We start from the raw sequence: 20,490 nt of genomic DNA, 5'->3' as shown, positions 1-20,490 counted from the left end.
GTACCTTCCCCAGGCTGCTGAATAGGATGGCCGCTGATGACCGGCATCTACCCTCCAGCTGCGGGTCTTACATCAAGACGGAGCCATCCAGTCCCTCCTCGGTCATCGACACGGTCAGCCACCACAGCCCCAGTGGCAACTCAGACGCCAGCGGTGGCTATGTCAGCGCCATGAACAGCCACTCGAACGGCCTGGACTCTCCGCCTATGTTCACCCCCAGCGGGCTCGGGGCCGGCACCTGCCGCAAGCGCTATGACGACTGCTCCAGCACCATCATGGAGGACTCGTCCATAAAGTGCGAATACATGTTGAACTCCCTCCCCAAGAGGCTGTGCCTGGTCTGTGGAGATATAGCCTCGGGGTATCACTATGGGGTGGCCTCTTGTGAGGCCTGCAAAGCCTTTTTTAAAAGGACAATACAAGGTATTTTTCTCCTCTCACCTTCCCCCAACAAACACTCAATACAAGTTATTTCATCCCATGTCGTCGCATCACTAGACACAAGAACACCCTCCATACAAGGCACCTTTGGCCTCAAAACAACACTGAAACATACTCAGTCCGAGCAATTCGCTATGTAAAAAAATCACTGGAGTGTGGAAGATGTTCTCTCTTCCTCCTGAGACCAGCAGCCTCAAGAAAAAAAAAATGTTGTTAGTTTATTAAAATGTGCTGCGGGTAACTACTATGGGGTAAAATAAAATAAATTAAAAAAAACTTGCATTTAATGGTCAGCAAATAACTCTGCATTTCACAAATTATATATATATCAACCTAAATAAAACAAAAACCAGCAGAATGTTTTGACAAGGGACAGACACCCAGTGAGCTTATGATGACATCATCTGTCATGGTTGGTGGAGTATGGTGGACACGACATCATCGCTCAGAGGTCAGATTTGGTGGAGTACAGGGGCTGTTTGCCCAGATGCCTTGGGGGGCTCAGAGAACATGCTTTATTATTCTTGTCCTGTTTTGTGTGTGAGTGTGTGTGTGTGTGTGTGTGTGTGCCTGCCTTGGGACCAGGGTGCGATTGGCTATCTGCAAGGCATGATGTATCACAGCTTCTCATTAGAGAGGCAATGAAAGGCCCCCCACTGTGAAACTGTGCGCTCTGCTCCAGATTAATCAGGAGGACGAAGATATTGTTGAGCCCCGGAAAAAAAAAAAAAATCTGCACAACAGGCACAGCTGCCCAGGACTAAGCTCTGCCGGCTTAGTAGCAGAATACATGCAGTGGAAAAAAACGAGATAAAATAGGTAAAAGGAGCCAAAGGGCTTGGCCATGGTAAAATGAGATGATTGAGAGTGGAAGAAAAAAATAGGAATTTGATCTTTAAGCTAAATGACATCTTTCATCCAGCGTTTTCAGTAACTTTTCATCAGCAAATGATTGCAGGAATTATATAGAGAGCAGGCTGTCTGTCTTGATGCTAGGTGTTGATTTTGGACCTTACGGCCCTATCAGCTTTAGACAGTCTATGTACCTTTTGCAGGCAAACAAAAGCATTAGGCCAAATCCTCATGTTTACTCATGCTGCCATCAGCAATCCTGTCTATTGACAAAAGATGAACATTTTCTCTCAAGTAACATAACTGGGCTTTTGTCCCCTCACTGAAAGTACACTGACGGCAACACAATGGAACAGTAAAGAGGCATCGACAAAGAAAGAGACATCTTAAGTGGAGCAATGGCCCAAACAATTAAGAGCAAGGTACATGGAAAAAAAAAAAAAAACTGAAAGCTCCTCTTTTTCCCCCCTCACTTTGCATTGTCGATTTGAAATCCCTCTCTTTCTCTTCTTGGAGGGCTGCCTGTAATGGAGCTAATCTGCCGTCGTTTGTCCGAGCCACAGGAGTTTTGTCAATAACAATCAGCGTTTGGAAAGTGTAATTAAGGCCGAGGCTTTTCATTAGGAAGAAGGGAGGGGGCCGTCTCCAGGGACGGGCATGCCAATTAGAAACTCAGGCACGCGTCGCCGGGTAATTTCAGGGAAAGGAGGGGAAAAAAACCCAGGACTTCTTTAGATTGGAGAGGGACCCTGCTGCTCTTTCAGAGGAGAGGAGGAGAGGCTTAATGGCATAATAATCAGACAGGGGTCCCAGGCAGAGAAGGCACGAGGACGGAGGGACTTTTTTGGGGGGAGGTGAAAGCCTTCCGAAATGATAAAAGGAACACATGCAGGATTGCTGGAGGAAAATGGAGGCAGTAAATAGCGGGATGTAGAGCCCTTGAAAGAACGAGAGGGTGCCGTTGATGAGAACTGATTAATTAAAGGAATAACGAGGCAGTCAAGGGTGGAGTGTGAGACGGCCCTCTCTAATGAGAAGAAAACAAAGGAGCTGTCTTTCCCAGCCCTTTATCACATTGTTCTATAACACTTAGGGCAAACATGCTAAGTTAATGTTAACCATGTACATGACATTTTCTTTATCACCTTGTGCTCACCTTGTGTAACTCTGCGTGTGTTTTCTTGTGTTATTCTTGATAGTAAATAGGTCGTTGAACACATTAAAATATAGTCTTCTTATAAATACATTTTTAAACGAGTTGTACACATTTTACACACGAGCACTCTGTTATCTTTAAATCTGCTTCACTTCCCCCTCTGGCCTCCACTCCTTCAGCCGAGGCTTCTACCTTTTCAACAAAAAGCAGACGGCAAATCCATCTTCTGTCACCTATTCATCCAGTGAAAAGCCCCTTGAACTCATACGTGGAGATAGTTGCATTAGTCAAGGCCAGACCCAAATTAATGTCAACCTGGATCTCCATCCATCCCAGAAATACCCCTGTTCTCATTGCCCCCTAATCATCCCCCCCATCCCTGCACCTCACGTGCCCCACCAATCAAAAACATAAATGTCTTATTGAACCGTGTTTTCTTCCCATTTTGAACCCAAGTGTAAAATTGCTTGAAAACCAACTGAACTCAGTGGCCCTCTTTTATATGAAGTAATAGACCTTGACAGTAAGCCTGTAAAAGTCAGTTTAGATTTTGATGAGAAATACCTGCCATTTTACTGTAATTTACTTACAAGACCTGACTTTCCCCTCTGTGCCCTGGCATGGGTCCTGAAAAGCCATAAAATAGATTGAGACAGATACTTATCAAGAGGAGAAGGAGGGAAATCTTTTTCTTCTCCCTTCACTCTGTAATGTTATTGGTAACCATACCATAACCTCTCCAAAGACGGATAAACCCGAGCGTGGCCTTCGGGTTAAAGGGGTTCCCGCCAGCGCGCTTCATTTCTGAGAGTGAAACTTGCCGTACTGTTGCTGCACCAGCCAGGACGTCACTTCTGGACATTTCTTAAGATGTTGCATGACATTTATAACATGCGATCCTTTAAACTCGATATCTGAATGTACCAGAAAGTCCCATTTAGAACTGCGTCACTTTGTTTAACTGCTGTACAGGACACTTCTGTTTGCTTTTAACTTATTTAACCTTTAACCTTTTTGAAATAAGTTCCATTCGGTTAGTTTCTGTTTGACTTGTTTTAGAGCAACCAGTTCAGGTAAATGAAGTGTAAAAATTTGAGCAAAGAGATAATATAAGACAGCTGCAAAAATAAACTAGAAAAAGTTCAAACGTTCTAGCTCCATCTTACATTACAGTAATTACGTCTAAACCAAATATACAAATCTGATTAATCATATGTATTTTATTTCACATTGATCAATAGATAATTAACCATGAAAATTCCAGGTACATTCTGTGTTTAATATAAAACAAGAGTTTCTATGTTTTTTACTCTGTTCCTGATGGAAGTGAATCTTTAACAGCATCGGTTATTACAATAACTCATATTTAACTGTTCTTGTTTGCAAACTTGAGTTTATATTTGGACGATGCAGCGTTAACATTTCATCCAAATTTTACTTTCACGTCGATAAACACGAGAGGCCGAAAGAGGTCCGAGCGTGCAGCGATTTTTACATCAGCCGGCAGGAATCAGACGTGTCACGAAGCTTAGCGGGACCGCATGCATGCTGACACCAAAACACCCTCGGCTATAAATATAAACCAAATGTAGAGATGAAAAATTGGTTAATCCGCCCCTCACTCTGCATTGAGCTACGAGAAGCCCCCTCTGACAGAACATCAGACGAACAGAGGGCTTGACAGGACAGGTGGACACGGTAGCACGGCAGCGTGGGAGCTGCTGTTTGTTTTTGTTTCTGCACTGTGTGATATCAAAGGCCTAAGTTAGCCACCAGGTGTGGTTTGTGCACGTGTCCCTGGGACCCCTGGAAAAGGGAAGCGAGAGGAGGAGGAGGAGGAGGAGGAGAAAAAAATAACCCCGTAAGCAAAGTGTCCTCACACATGGGTCATCTGTGCAGGGTGACGGCATGCAAACAAATCCACAGCATAGAAGACATGTGCAGGGGCAATGCTGCCGGAGTTTATAAAGTGAATAAAGTTTAAATTTCTTCAGATTTGTTTTCAGAATTCAACTTATTTTGCAGTTTTTTTGCCAAAATTGCTGATTGTTTGGTGTATAATGGAAACACAAACAAAAAAAAAAAGAACCCCCGAAGTATTAACTCCTGCGCAGGGTGGCACTGATTGCCTCCACCCAGCTTATGGGAAATGGATAGGATTATTATGGTCTGGTTCTGCTATGACAACAGAGAAAACAGAGCGAGGAAAGACAATCAGAGCTCATCAGCCGCTTCCCTCACACCTTTATTTACCCCAATCCCGAAGAGATGAGGAGAATTAGCATAATGATTTCTAACCCAGATATAAGGAGGAATTTCTAATTATTTATAACATCTTGGGACCCTCCACTTGATCTGTCCAATAATGTTAACATAATTGCATAAGTTGTCAAAGGCTGTTGGAGGGCTAGTGGAGGAACGCCGGTGGAATATTACACAGCTTCCTGTGCACAAGTGCGGAGTGAGGGTCAGAGCTGTGGAGCGACTACAGGATGCTGGGATGCAAACGGAATATGTTTGTGTGTCAGTCAGCGAACGAAAGAAAATATTTAAATCTGTTAAACGGGACGCTAAATGCATGTTTGTACGATATGTGTGTGTGTTATTATTTACATGTGTTTTAGTAGATGAGGAAAAATGTGTTTTGGGAATTATAACGATTACATTTTTACATCACTCACGTCACGACAACGACAGCAGGTTAAAAGAAAAGTTTAAAGAAATTCCAATGTCAAAAGCTTGGAAGCTCAAATTGAGGATAATTCAAATTCCTGGGCTTGAAGCGACCATTACACCCAAACCCTTTATTGAAAACCCCCTGAATACAGTAAAATGTAGGGAATCAGGCAGAAGCGGTGGAACAGCCGCACACATCCTGCCCTTTCTATTGCTAATGCTAGAGTAGAGCAGCCCAACCGGCTCTTTTATTGTGCGGCAATGAAACTCTTTTTCATTGCTCCGTCCTGGAATCAGACGCCGCGCTTGAATAATGCATAAGGCCTCTTGCCTGTACGCTATGTAAATAGTCAACAATGGCAACAGTGGTAACAACAGGTTTGGGTCTGCAGGAGTATTATGTAAAGTGGTCCGGGGCAGCGTGTCTGGCTCTCTAGCCTGCTATTGAGGCGGTGGCAGGCCCCTCTGAGCGCAGGGGGACGTCGCCTGCGCCCAGGGCCTGGAGGGGACACGTGCAGAATTAATGAGGCCAATTTAGTGTTGGACCACAGTGGCATCTACTGAACGGTCCTGAAGGACTACTGTAGCTGTACCTCCACTCCCCCTCCCTACCCTCTGCCCTTTTACCCCTTTTACCCCCACCTCCTCCTCCCCAATTCTAGAAGTTGCTCCTCTCGCTGGAGGACCTCTGAGCCTCCTGCACACCACAGAAATACAGATATAGGAAACGATTCTAACAAGTGCATGATTGGCAAAAGATGATTTATGACAGACCATCTGATAGCACAGACGTTGGTGTTTATTTGCAGCGCCCGGTTATTATTAGATTGACTGTGGTGCTTGGAGTAATGCTCGCACTTTTATTGTGTTGCTGGGTGTTAACGTGCTCCTCTCGTTCTGCTCCTCAGGTAACATAGAATACAGCTGTCCTGCCACAAATGAATGTGAGATCACAAAACGGAGACGCAAATCATGTCAGGCTTGTCGCTTCATGAAATGCCTCAAAGTGGGGATGCTCAAAGAAGGTAAGAAGAGTAAGAACATTTTTTTATTATTCTTGCACCCACACACATACACATACAGGACGTTTGTCAGATTCTAAAAAGAAAAAACAAACACACACAACCTCTTGTGATTCGATCAATGCAGGCTGCGTACTCCGGCGGCGTCACACACACTCGTGATAGTTGTTTCGTCGAGTTCCCACCAGATTGCTTCGGTAATGAGTGTTTTTCTTGTACCGGCCTGAGACTCGCTGGTCAACACAACAGTTTCCAGCCCCCCTGTCCTCCCCCTCTACCTACACAGCAGTAAATAATGTGCAGTTGAGCTGGGGACAGAAATATGCTGAATAGGTTGATCCCCGCCGTCTGAGTAATAGAAATGTAACAGTATTCCACTCGGAGAGGCTCAGGCCCGGGTCCCTGAGCACACGCCCGCCACGGTCTCAGCTCTCCCCGGCATATTGATCCGCTAAATGTTTTCCGAACATCTCAGCTCTCTTCCTGTGGATGGTTTTTTAAAGTCACGCCAGCAGGGAATTCAGTGACAATTAAACATGCTTCCGATGGATTTGTCTGGCTGGGTTTCTCTCCCTCCCTATCGCCACTGACTGGGCCTCCTGAGACCCAGAGCCTTGACTGCTCCTCTCGGGGAGGCACCTATCCGCCGCCCCACTGCTGCTGGATGCATTCTGGCCGGCCTTTCTGTCTCGGTCCTCTTTGTCGCTCGTTTGTTGCTCCAGAAAGGCCAGACAAATGAATAATGAAGATTGGAGGTTGAAGTATTATTGATTGTTTTTTTATTCATTTTTTATTTTTCCTCAAGCGCTGATGAGTCGGGTCGAGCTTCAAAGCGTGCTCGTCCCTCACAGTCGTACGGCGATATAAACACTCTGCCAGATAGCAGCTCTGATAGATGAAATTCTGGACAAACTTTCGCTTTTAAATCCTCCGTCAAACTCTGTGAAATATATATATTCCACCTTCATTCCTCCCATTACTCTCCCATTGGAGAGCGGGATTTATAGATGCATATATATCCAGTCGCCACCTGAAGCCCGAGTCAGAGTCCGTATGGATCCCGGCACAGTAACAGAATCCCCCGGACTGCATGCAGCCAGATAAAGCCTCAGTGCCAGAAAGACAGAGTAATCGCATTACTATCTGATGAAAAATTTATGCCAATATATCATCTTGGAGAATAAGAGACTACAAAAATATGTAGCTTTGGCTATAAATGAATGACCAGTGTCAGGTCAGAGTAAAAAGAGTGTAAAACTCAAATATGCAGACTTCGGCTAAGCCTGAGGTTCTAATGCACTCTTCTGTGTATTCAGCACATTCCCAGAATAAGAACGACTCTCCTCTTTAATAGCGGCTGTCATCGCCACGCTGCAGCTATTGTCACAGTTTGATTAAAGTCTGGTGTTATCACAGATCTCTCTCAAACGACTGATTTTTTTTTTTGCCACAATCAAAATTTTGCCGCGAGAGATATGAAGAACATTTTTCGCTTAAGCTCTGTCTTGTGGTCCGGCACTTAAAAGTGTCACCAAGACTAAATGGAAAGAGAGACACATGGTCTGCGTCCACTGTAAGCTCTATGAAGCCGGCGGCTCAACGCCACGCTCAGGCTCAGGATGTGGAGATGGCCACCGCTCATGTGACCGAGGTTGCCACTTACTTTCATTACTGCAGAAAGGTCACATTGTGTCTCAGTGGAAAATCACCTAATTATAACTTTACAGCTCCAACAATGTACAGTGCCGCCCCCCCCAAAGAAGCATAAGTTTAAATCCGTCTCTGAAAGAATAGCAAAATAAGGCGTCGATTCACCAAATCAAGGTTGGATGTTTAGCCTGTTTACACTCCCAAACTTCACTTGATATTGGCTGGTCAACCACAGAAGCCACAGTTTGCGCTTTTATATCCCAAAAGTGCGGCGGGAGGTATAAGGAAAGTGGTCTTTGTAGATCAGCAGTCCGATTACAGGAGACCTGCCTAAACCCCGTGTTGAGTCGCTGTACTTTCCCCTGACTGTATAAAGGAGGAAGTGATCAATAGAAGAATCAAATGTCAGGGGCAACAGGTTTTTCCTCTGATCAATGGAAACGGATCAGAGCTTAGAGCAAGAGAGAAGACAAGATAGTATTGAGAGATTACATTGACATCATTCAGTGGCAGTTGCTCTGTGCACTGGCTTCCTTTCTCTCTCAGTTACTTACGCGTCTCTACATGTACGGATGCACACGGCCGACCCGGCAAAGTGCATTATTTCTCTAAAGTAATATATATTTCCAGCAGCACATCCTCAGCACTGGCCAGAGACAATAGCTTTTTGTTCCATTGTCCACACTTTGTAATAATTCTGTGTGACAATCGTGAATATTTGCTGAACAAAGGAGTAGAGTGTGTCTGTACTGATATATAATACACCTCTGGTTGTACAGACGGTTCGGCCACAATAACCTGGTCGTAGTCACGTACACAACATACACAACACGCACACACACGACGCTAAAGTTGCACGTATAGCCCCTAAAATTGTAAATATAGCAGTAAGACAGTCTGCTTCTAAAATGTAGTAATGACAAGTAATAAGACTGTAAGTTTAAATCTGAAGTGTGGTTTAAGTGCCATTTAGTCTTTTCAATTAGCAGTATGAACAAGGATGTCAGCTCACCAGGGATATGGTAGCTAACCTGTAAATGGAGTATGTGACGAGGGTGTCAGTATGGCAGCCTCTGGGGTCAGCAGACGACGAGGGGGGGGCCCAATGCGTGACAATTTTTCCGCTACCCTCGCTCATCACCACTCGTGATTAAAAATGCTGCAACACACTTACAAGCATGCAAAGCTGGCAACACGGGCCCTTTGAAATAGTGCTGACGGCAGTTTAGCTGGGCGGCTTCCTTGAAAGGCAAGGTTCACCATGCCTTGCCATGTGGCCTTCTGATTTTCCCAGCTAAAATAGGGTCCGCCTAAGCCCCCCTTGGCATTGCCAACCATCCCAGACATCCTGACACTTTCCCCAGGGAGAGACACCCAAAACAGGTGAGGGACTCAAAATAAGGGCCCCTACCATGACTGGTCACACAAAGTGAGTGAAGACAGGCCCTTTTGTAGGAGTGTGCTTGGAAGGGGATTATTATTGTTTTTGGAGAGAAAGAAGAGCCCTAGGTCAGCTGGCCCCAGCCCCCACCTCGAGGCCTGCGCTAATCCGTGCACAAATGCCAGCCGCCTTGGCCAAAAGCCCCCTCCCCGAGCACCCTTCTTTGAAGAGATGATACCCGAGCTCACCCGCTGCTAGCCTCGCTGCACTGTGTAGTGGGCCATAAAACAGCGAGATGACTTTGGATGAGATGGTACTCGACTCTCTTTGCACATTTATAACACACCTACTGTTTACTCTGGAGGGAGCACAACAGAGCGGCCAGAGTCAGACCACTTAAAGCGTCGGGTGCCACCAAAGGGACACACGAACCTCACAAAGGCCCCTATAAAGTCCTGGCTATAGTGGCCGACAGTGTGAGTGAATGAATCTGTCTCGCTGCTCTTAATCACTCTCTCTTCCTCTCTGCCTGTGTCTGGCCCTGTTGGACAGTAAAATGAGACAGGTTAGTGCCAAGCTTTAATTCCTGTCAGCATCTGTTAATTATGGCCAGGACTGTTCTAATTAAAAGAGGCACCCATCTACCTTCATCGCTGGCTGCCACAGCCACATGACTCAACCGGCAGAGAGGAACATGGAGAGCAGAAGCGTGGCCACCTGGCAGCCGCCGAGCTCATCGGGAGAGCCGGAAGAAACTGTAGAAAGTGGTGACATCACGTTTGACAATGAGAGGAATTTTCCATGGCCGCAATAATCTCAGCTCGAAGTGGAAAGTTTTTAAGCACTTAAACCCGAGCTGCAAATGGAGCATGTTTGAAGGCTAATCGAGACCCCTGATCGACACCACCTGGATCCGTTTCTCGATATGACGCACGTAAAAACGAAATAGTCACTGTGTGTCTGTGCGCGTAAAGCACAGGTAGTCGGAGTCAGATGATTCCCTGCTTCTTGCTGGGAAAGATGAGGCTCTGTTGGGAATTGGGGGTAATTAGGTTAGTAGGTTGTCAGTGTCAGGAAATTGAAAGACAATCCTAATCAGATTTGTGTTTCTAGGGAATCAAATAATTTATATAAGTAGAAGAAATCTCTATTCTGCAGTTACATGATAATACATTTTACTGGACCCTCCCCTCCACGCGCCGAGCGAGGGGAAGCGGGGCTGCGGCCACGTAAGATAAGCTGCGAAAATCAAGAAGATATTTTGCATAAATCCGCTGTTGAATTCCTCTTTGTTAAATGAAGGCCACTGCTTCTATCCTACATCATCTGATTTTCCTTCCCCCCCCCCGCCGTTCAAGCGAGCGACCTCCAATCACCGTGCATGGGACACATCCAAACTCATCCTCTCCAAGAGCACTTGCTGATGGGCAAATTGTATTAGGCTCATTTGCAGTGGCCACACAATGCCCAGGTTTGACACCGTCCTCCCTGTTATAAAGTGATGAAATCATCAAGGAAGTGCTCTGGCTGCGGGTGTTGTTCGCTCAGAGGACGTAGGGAGGCTGACAAATTAACTCCTCCTCCACCACAAGCGTTTCATTGAACCTTTTCTCATCCAACCTTTAGTATTAAATTTGTTTGGGTGGGGGGGTTACATTATGCATACAAGGTAAATTGAAGGGATTCTCCCTCTTGACAGGATTAAGATATCAGGTATATTTAGCCTGTACGGGCAGCAGCGACACGCTATTCCAAATATGGGGATGCGGGATATAAATGTTTGCATATAATTACATTAAATAACCAAATACCTGCCCGGTGGTATCAAATGAATAGAACGGCGTAGATGAAATATGTTAACAATGTTGAAAATTAATAGAATAAAAAAAAAGACATCCAAATGGAAGCATTCTTATCAAATAATGAGATAATAAATAACTTATGTTATGATGAGGCCGCCTTGACATTTACAGTATCAGTGTGGAACCTGGCCTCCTAGGTGTGGCTCGGGGTGATAAGGCCTCGGTGCTGCTCCGGTGAAAGAGGGGTGAAATAAGGGTCTTTTATGGGAAAGCAATACCTGGGTATCTATCTGCAGTATGACAGCGGATGCTTTTTTTTTTTTTTTACATTGTATGTGTGACTATGTCTTTGCTTGTACGCTGGTTAAGTTTCTGTTTCTGGACGTTGAAGAGCACACACCTGAGCTCCCACACACACACACACAAACAAAGAGGCTGGCAGCTAATTAGTATGCAGTCTGCCTCACCCGAAAAGCTAAATAATTAGAGGGCCAGTCTGTGAGATCATTGACCCTGCGTTAAATATTCATATGTTTAGACCTGCTCTGGGCTCAGCTGTGTCACAGTAGACCAGCCAGGCATGGACCACATATGGGAAGGCAGCCGCGCCTCTGACACATCCAGCATACACACTGGAATGCAGGAGGCTCACACACACTGACACACACTTATGCCTCCATGCAGTCCTTTTATAATGCTTGCATACAAGCTTAGAGGCCAGCGCGGTGGCTCACACATGATGCATGTTATGTTCGGGTGTAATTTTGGATCATCTGCCTGCGTTTTTGTTGTATTTCTTTTACTTTATATGAATCCTTATAGCTTTGTTAATTAATTTTCATGCATTTGATATCCCTTGAATCCCGGAAAAGTTACGCTCTCATCTTCATCCCGCGTCCCTCCTTGTCTTTTCTACTCCAGGGGTTCGTCTGGACCGCGTGCGTGGGGGCAGACAGAAGTACAAGCGGAGGTTGGACGCAGAAAACAACCCCTACCTGGGCTTGACGCTCCCGCCTCCCACCAAAAAGCCTCGTGAGTACCGCTCCGTCACTAGCCCATTGTCTCCCTGCTCCGTCGCCCCTCCTCTGCCGGGCCAACGAGCAGGTAAAACTGAGGAGAGATTCTAGGCCAGACTCGCGTTCCCTTGCCTCTGCCTTGTTTGGACGGTTGAGAGTTCGTCGGTCAGAAAATGTAGGTCGCGTATTGTTTCGGTCAGAGCTGAATTAGTCTCTGAGCAGATGACCGACATTAAAACAGCGCTCGAGGACGCTCACGTTCTCACGCAATGCAAGTTTCTCAGCTGCACGAATTCAAGTTCCATTTATAATTTTGCTTAATGAAAAAAAGAAAGAAAACAAAAGGGAGGCCACCGGTCTGCTGCGGTTATCATGTCATCATGCTTATCAGTGTCGTGCATCTTTGTGCCTCCCTGAGCTTTGCAGTGTTATACGACCCTTGACCTCCGCTTTCCTTTGACATTCCCCTTGTCCCTCCTCTTCCCTCAGTCACAAAGATAGTGTCTCACCTGTTGGTGGCCGAGCCAGAGAAGATCTATGCCATGCCTGACCCCACCATGCCGGAGAGCGACATCAAGGCTCTGACCACGCTGTGTGACCTGGCTGACCGCGAGCTGGTGGTCATCATCGGCTGGGCTAAACACATCCCAGGTAGAGAAACTTTTTTTTATTTTGCTCCCTTTTCTTCCTCAATTTTTCAAGCCTTTTTTTTTTTTTAACTCGTTTTTATTTTCCTCTTTTCATCTTCCTTCTCCCGTCTCACTCACACTGAAAATAAACATGCACGCACACGTAGATAATTAATGACAGCAGCTCATACAGCCTCGGGGTATGTGGAGGATTGAGGGGGGGGGTGCAAAGTGGACATAGCTGTGCAAGAAACAAATCAATAGAGTGCATCTAAAATCCCTGCATTGAATGGAGAGGGGGACGCAGACCCAGTGCCAAATGTATGTTGTAATCACCAGGGAGATTTAGAGCAAAGTTGGGGACCTGCCCAATCAAACAAGACATCATATCACACACAGACACACACATGTGCACACATGAACGCACACAAGCGCAAGCACACACATACATTGAATTATTGATGGGCATAATCATGTTTCTTCCTCGCCCCATAGACGTTCTGATAGACGAGGTGTTAGGTTATAAGAGGCGGTTGAATTAAGGATACACCGCCTCACGTCAGCAGAGATTTTGCTTCCTGCAAGAGTTTTCCTCTGATTTTGACAGAGAACATGTTGTTTAGGTGCTCTTTTTTTTTGCAACCAAGGCAGATTCTCCTTGATCTCCCGCTTGACCCCTATAACTCTATAACATTACAGTGCTGTAGGCATGGAAGGGTAACAAACTAAATAAATGTGTCCCTCAGCGGCAACTCAATAACCTATTTCTTCTCATCAGAATAACTTGGACAGGCACACAGCTGTCAGCACGCAGGAGCTGTGCAGCATCGCTATAACACTGACTGACACACACACATGCACAATCTGCCTCTCTCACACTCACACAGACACACAAACATACAGAAAAGTGTGTGAATACTTTGGTATTATATCAGTCAATTAAGAAGATATATTTATATCCCAATTTCCAGATTTATAGGATTTATTTATTTTCAGTAAAGTGAAATGAACTCCAGCTGACCTCGTGCAGGTGCATTTTGTACCGAAAAGGTATTAGAGTACTTCTCAGAAGGAGGGGTATTAATCAGGTACAGATCTGATAGTAAGGAGATTAGAGATGGATATGCTCCCAGTCCCTGGCCTCAGCCCCGGTCCCTTACGCGTCTAAACTGTTTGGATCACTCCCCGCAGGCCATGCATGGTCAGCAGACTGAGAGTTTAACCAAGGAGCTTAGTCAGGACTGGATCACAGCTGACCCGATAACACACTCTCATCGTTGTGACCCAAAAATTACACCAGCGCCACAGACGTGCGCAAAAACGACAACATTCCCATGCTGACTGCTGAATATAGACTGAACAGGCGTCATTCACTGAGGCACACATGTATTTAGAAAGAGTAAAGGAGGGTGCACAACTGTACTCGTGTATTGCTTAGACTCAGATTTGAGATTTTTCTTTAAATAAATCGTACCCTTCAAGTTTACAACTTATTTTATACTGTGTTAAGTGCTAAGGGCTTTATCTCACATCCTGAATTGCATCATCGTTTTAATATGTGTACACGCTAACTCGGATTTTGTGTGTCATGCTGCTGAAGCTCTGTTAATCAGATTATACTTATACGTATTGTACAGTGGATAGATTCATAATGTTAATGGGATTTGCCCCACAGATTGCGGCAAAGGGCTTGTCATTCCAAATGTGTCGATAATGATCATTTAACCCGAAACCCGAGGCAGTATAAGCCTGAGTGTCTGTTCTAAGTGTGCGCAAATACCTGGAACTGAAATGCTGCACTAAACAATTTGCACTACCTGCGAGATGATAGCGTTTAAGTAGATTATGCTGATCTCCTTCTGTATAAACACACACTCACACGTGCGCTTTGGTTTCATTTTTGCTCACTTTTTAATTTTTTTTTTTCTTTGTTGGAAAATCTCACGTATTGTTTTGAGATTAAATGACAATCTAACTGGAAAAAAAAAAGACTTCCTCTTCAGCTGAGTGCTTGGTCTGTGCCTGTCCCTTTGGTGGTGTCTGTATTAGGACAGTGGGTGTCCTCTGGCCATGAAATGGCTGCATAATTGAGTTGTACATGGCTGAACCTGATCAGAGACGGTTCACTGGTTGAGCGAGACTCCATGCACTAACACTCCATGCACCAACGGTACCCCAGGGCAGCCTACCATGCTCAGCTCCTACTACATTTCTCCCCCTCCATCCATCCACTACAGGACAAGAACGGAAAGTGGAGGGGGGGAAAAAAAATGCTGATTGTATTCTGATAGATTTTTGTGGCCTTGGGCAATGGAATTAAAAAGATTAACAGTTCATTATGAAGTAGAGCACATTGATTAGGCCATTGACAGATGGGCTAGTAGCTAAAGTCCAAATGTAACAATCTAAATGTCACGAAAATTGGCACTTACCTTCTCCCAATTGATTTTTAATTCCTCCTATTCTCAGCTAACATTTGAAAGTGCGTTTCAAAAGTGGCATAATGTAGAGAAGAGTGGCCCTATTGAGTTTTAATGGGAGGGCGATTGGAGGATAACAAAGCTGTATCATTAGCGTAGATGATATCTTTGCCTTACAGGGTCCAATGTCAACTTTGATATTTCGCTCGTGAAAGGTCGGTTTACATTCACAAAGTGCTTTTCAGGTGTTGCGGAGCTTCTCCTGCTATTTCAGGTGGATGATGAATGCATTTAAATCAATCAGACCGGGCTGGTGTCACCATATCAATATTGTTTTTTTTTTTTCACGGGTTTGCTGTTGCCAGACTGCAGCCTTGCCCTCATTCTGAATCTGCCTTTGATTAATTGATCATCACTGGACACTAGTGTCACTGCTCCAAATAGCACCGCCAAGCAGAGCCGCTGCCTGAGGGGTGCGGGGTCATTAGGAACAGCGTTAGGGGGATGCTGACAGATGGCTTGTTGCTCCTAAGGTGCTAACAACCTTTGACACACATAGCGGTCCACTGTCCACCCCTCCTGGCCCCCTTCCATCATGTAAAGCTGCGTTTTACCCCGTCCAAGAGGTTTAGGGAGGAACTAAGTATACTGACAGCTTCTGTGCACTAAGACCTGTTTACCGCTCTGACACCGCTGCCTTGTGTGTGAGCGGTGGGGTACTAGCGTGACCCCTGTAGCCCTGCGCCATCCCACACCACCCTTCCCACCCGCTGAGGGAATGTCATGCGTTCATATGTAAAAACCGCCATGCATTCTGTTTATACAAGAGGCGCTCGTTGTTTTGTGTTCCCGTCCCGGCTTCCCGGAGTGTTTTCAGCTGGGAATTCTCTTAAGGCTGAAGGGCCATGCAAACATTGACACTCTGCCGTCGCCGCTGCACAATAAAAAATATTTTTGCTCCGGCATGTCACCCGTAGAATTTATAGCACTCAGAAAAATGTTTACTACTTAAGTCCATTTTTGACAGCATTGATTCTAACATCATTACATCATGCTGCAGTATCAGATCCAGGTCAGGAGGGTCTAATGAATCAGGCTCGTTTGCATTGTTCTGTTCATCTCCGGCGTTTTGGGAATATTCATCATCTGCCGCTTTATTGGATTCCCGCTCATCAGCTCCGCGTTTGACAGACAACTGCCTGGCGCGTTGGTTGTTAGCATGGAGGCAGCGATGTCGAAAAAGAGATCACGCCTCTTGTATGTAGTCGTGTTTGTGTCAGCTCAACCCTCCACCATAATCACCCACCCTCCTCCAGCCCCCTCCGGGCTCCTGTTTTCTCTTTGCCATTAAATTGTGAAATCTACTTACTGTGTTGCCAGCCTGATCCCACTCAAGCTGCGTAATCTCCTTGTAATAGAGTGTGAATACTGCCCGGCAATAAATCAGCACCTCATCAGTGCACTTTATTAAATATAGACACCAACAGACAGCTCTTAGTATATTCAATTTACCCTCTGACGTAGGCTTCAACACAGGAGATAAAGATAGATTGAGCAATCAGGTGGATGCTGAGGCCTGAACCCGGGCAGGAGAGTGGGAGGAAGGCGGAAAAGCTGCAGGGAGATTGAGATGGGGGGTAAGTCGGAGGCAGATAGGCAGCCAGGAGTATGCAGGGCCAGGAAAAAGGGGGGACATCTGCCAGGCAGGTTGGGGGAGGGCTTTGTTTAGTTATTGTGACACATGAACAGGTAAATCCAGCATTACAATTACGCGTTGGCACATGATCGCTATAAAATTAGTCGAAATTCTTAAATTACAGCGTCTGTGAAGAATTTATCTCGGTGTGAGATCTTATGTGCTGATGTGCCTTTAAGTGATCGTCAGCAGAGCGCCATCCCTCATTAAGCAATGTTACTTGATGGCAGCGAAGATAAATTATGTGTAATTATGGCAGTGATTAAAGCCTGATTCGTCCTGGTCTTCGGGACCAAACAGAGATATGTAAAGTCGGTATTGGCCGGTGGGACCCTGGGGAAGGGCTAACCACTTCTCCGCTCGGGTCACGAGGTCATAGGGTGCAGATTAAAACAAGGGGATTACTGTATTTAACGTTCTCCAATCTCATAACGTTCACAGGCTACTGGTCAAATCGCCCATTCTCCAGCTACCGGCGGCGGAATAATGGGCTGGTTATCACGTCGAAAGAAGGCAGATAGCCGGGTCTCCTGAAAGCGAGCGCCGGAGCGATTAATTTTCAGTCATCAGCCTCTTCTCCGCCGAGTCGATTTAGTTTCTATTGACATGATTTTGCTCAATATAAAAAAAAAACAAAAAACGTTGCATCGTCAATTTAACGTCCAGGGGAAAAGCTCGCAGCGAACTGAGCTGTTTGTGTTGTTACATGTGGCTGGATTTCAGGTCACATTATTTATGTCAAGCGCAGCAATTTATTACCAAGCTGCTATTGATTGGATCCTCCTGATGCTGTCATGTAAATTCAAGAAGAATCACGGTCGGCAGCTGCAGGTCGCTGCACACATGCCGACCTGCACGAAACCGCTCAAAGATTTCTGCACCGGTTGTACATCTCTATACAAATCAGAGGTGCTTACTTCTTTTTTTTTCTCCTTTGTCCTCTCTTTTTTTTTCTTTTAAACTGCCATTTGAAATAAAAAAAGAAGAAGAAGCTTTGATATATAATAAGCTTATGGCAGCATGATCATTCAGCCCGGTTTGAGGTTAGAAAAAAAAAAAAAAAAGACGTCCTCAACCTCTGGGGTCCTGTTAGGGGCAGTTTTACTCCAACTGGAGCCCGGAGAGCACTTGACTTGGCTGAGGTGAGATTGCCGCTGGGCAGAAGTCTTCAGGGCCTGCTTGTCCTTCTGATAGCTGGCCATGATAGATCAGCCCCTGTCCAGCCAGAATTACTCTCTTTCCTCTTTCTATCTCCCTTTTCCTTTTCCCTCATGCTTCGGTCCTCTCTCCTCTCTCTCTCTCTTCCTTATCTCCCTCCTCTCTGGCCCATATCTTCTCCTCTCTTTTATCCCCCATTTCTCTGCCTCTCTCTCTCCCTCTTGCCATCTCTTTCCTTTTCCTCTCTCTCTCCCTCTCCCTCTGTCTGCTCTGTTGTCTGATTGAGGGTGAGTTACGAGGGGGCTGCAGCTGGAGGGGGCCACCGTGCCTCGTAATTACATCTCTTTTTATTACCCGCGCTAATGGCCCTCGGGGAGAGGGAAACAATAATAAATTAATAGAATATGAACTCCAGCTCAACAGAAATCTCCAGCATTTCATTTTGGACCGTCCTGTGCTCTGGCAGATGAAACAGTGCTCTGATTAATCTCTGCGAGGGGTTTTGAAGCAGCCGTCTGTGGGTTTGGGCTGCCCCCTCCTGCCCACAGCCGAGGGCTTTTGGGGGGGGAAATGAAGGGAGAGATGACGGTTGTGGCTTCTGTTGTTGGTCTTGTTTGCACCCTTTGAGCTATTAATGATGGAATTAGTGGTGGTGCGGACGATTATGTGCCGTAGCTCCTTTATTATCACCTTTGTTCCTTTGTCTCGGTTGGACTGATTTTCTCCTGCAGGATAAAATATGTCACTTTTTTTTTTTTGAAACACAAATCGCTGTTTGAGCTTAAGTCTAAAGTAAACAAAGAAAAACTCAAGAGCTGCATTGTTGTCATCCCCTGCATTCCCACTGCAAAGACTTTGAGGCAGAAATCGGCCGGTGCACTCAGCAGTGGAGTGGAAAAGGCCCTTCAAGCGCACAGACAGGCCTCTCTGATTTGGTCAATATTGTGTCATGTTTGGTCAAACCCCGCCAAGGCAGTGGGCTGGAAATGAAGATGTAAATATTGATATTTCATTAGAGGAAATCACCCACTCCGACGGCACTTAACCGGGCCACCTTCAGAGTGCGGCGGCCGGAGCGCCGTGTGACCTGCGGAGTCGGGAAGTCACTTCATTACTCGATTAAATTGAGTGGAAAAAGGCGAGGCAACGACACGAGATCCCATTTGGAGCGATAATTTAGGCCCTGAAGAGAGGGGATGGAGCAGGGGAAAAACACTACCTCTCCATCTCACAACACTGGATTAAATTCAAGGACTTTTAGCGTCAAAGGTAATTGCAGGCTGCTGGGCTGCATGTGTGCATATGGCTGAGAGGTGTCTGTTGTATCAGAACAACTCTAAAGCCACTTCAACAAGCCCTGAACAAGGCCTTCACACGGGGCTGTCATATCGGGAGCAGCGCTTTAGTTCCGCTTCAGTCCTCCTTGGCATTAAAAGGCTACACAAAGCCTCGCCTGTGATTGCGATGCCAACCTGATGCGGCAATCAAGACACGTCCACGCTTGCATGACAATTTCTCTCCGGCCAGTCCACATTCTGTCCGACATAATGGCCACGTATGCAGACAAGGAAATAACACAACAAAGGATTTTAAGATGCCGTCTGGATACGTGTAATGGCACGGGGGGCCTTTATGAAATATGGCTTATTGCCTTCACCGATAATAGCCAAGTGTTTTTGAGTGCTTTCGGCAGTTTGCTTTGTTGGGTCTAATTTGGGCTCTTCAGACCTCTGACCGGTCCACCCGGGCACTCGCACCTTTCAGTTAGCACTCTATTCTACTGACTATTGATTCCCCTTCAAAATGTGAAGGCCCTCACATTCTGATCACAATCTGTTAATTAATGTATCCTCCAGCTCTTCCCCTGCAGTGGTCATCACCACGATAAGGGAAATTGAACACTGAGGTACTACTCTCCGTGGCTCTTCTTTTCTCTCCCTCTCCGTCCTGTTTTTTCCCCACTTTCTCTCACGCTTCCTCATTACGTCTCTTATTCCTCTCGAGCTGCTCGTGTATATGTGTGTTCGCGGCGTCCTGGCAGCCGGAGATAAACATCCGGCTGGTGGCTGCACCCTCGTAAGATCATTTATATTTAAGAGAAAACGCGGGGCGTAGGTGCGGTGAGCGCCCTGGTCAATACTGTAATCTATCGCCTCTTAATCACACAATGGCAGGCAGGGTGGCAACAGCAAACTTGTAAAAGCAATCATATTAATCAGGGGCGGAGCTGAAGAGCCTAATATGCTGTCAGAATGAGCCGCCTGCAGGAACGCCATGCGGTGGGGAGGCGGGAGGCGGAGGGGAAGGGGAGCGATGGAGGGGGGTTCATGCAGTTTATTGACAGCTAAAGGGTAGTACGAAGGGAGAAGGGATGAGATGGCTATCTTGGCTGTCTGCTCCTGGCTCCCTCGTCCCTCTATCCCTTTGCCTTTACCCTTTTTTTTAATGTGTTTGAATTTCTCACAGCTCATCTTTGGGGGATCTAGCAGTTTGTTTTATTTAATGTTCTATTCTGAGCATGTGTAGAGGTGTTGGAGTGGAAATGACAGCGGTTTGATGCGCCCGTGCCAATTTCAGCTCATCCAGCTGCT

At 45.9% G+C, this 20,490-nt stretch overlaps 1 protein-coding gene across 1 annotated transcript in view; it reads left to right on the top strand.

Moving 5' to 3' along the window:
- esrrb (estrogen-related receptor beta) overlaps nt 1-20,490 on the top strand; it is a 37,817-nt gene that overhangs the window by 12,819 nt on the left and 4,508 nt on the right. The window contains exons 2-5 of the mRNA XM_008282757.1: nt 14-423; nt 6,034-6,150; nt 11,902-12,012; nt 12,486-12,647. Coding sequence (XP_008280979.1) covers nt 14-423; nt 6,034-6,150; nt 11,902-12,012; nt 12,486-12,647 — 800 coding nt within the window. The remainder of the gene's footprint in view (nt 1-13; nt 424-6,033; nt 6,151-11,901; nt 12,013-12,485; nt 12,648-20,490) is intronic.

This window comes from Stegastes partitus, unplaced genomic scaffold (genome assembly GCF_000690725.1).
Source record: "Stegastes partitus isolate 25-593 unplaced genomic scaffold, Stegastes_partitus-1.0.2 Scaffold8, whole genome shotgun sequence".
NCBI classification, from domain to species: domain Eukaryota; kingdom Metazoa; phylum Chordata; class Actinopteri; family Pomacentridae; genus Stegastes; species Stegastes partitus.
Note: the sequence above shows the minus strand (reverse complement) of the source record. Positions and strands in the feature narration are given on the sequence as shown.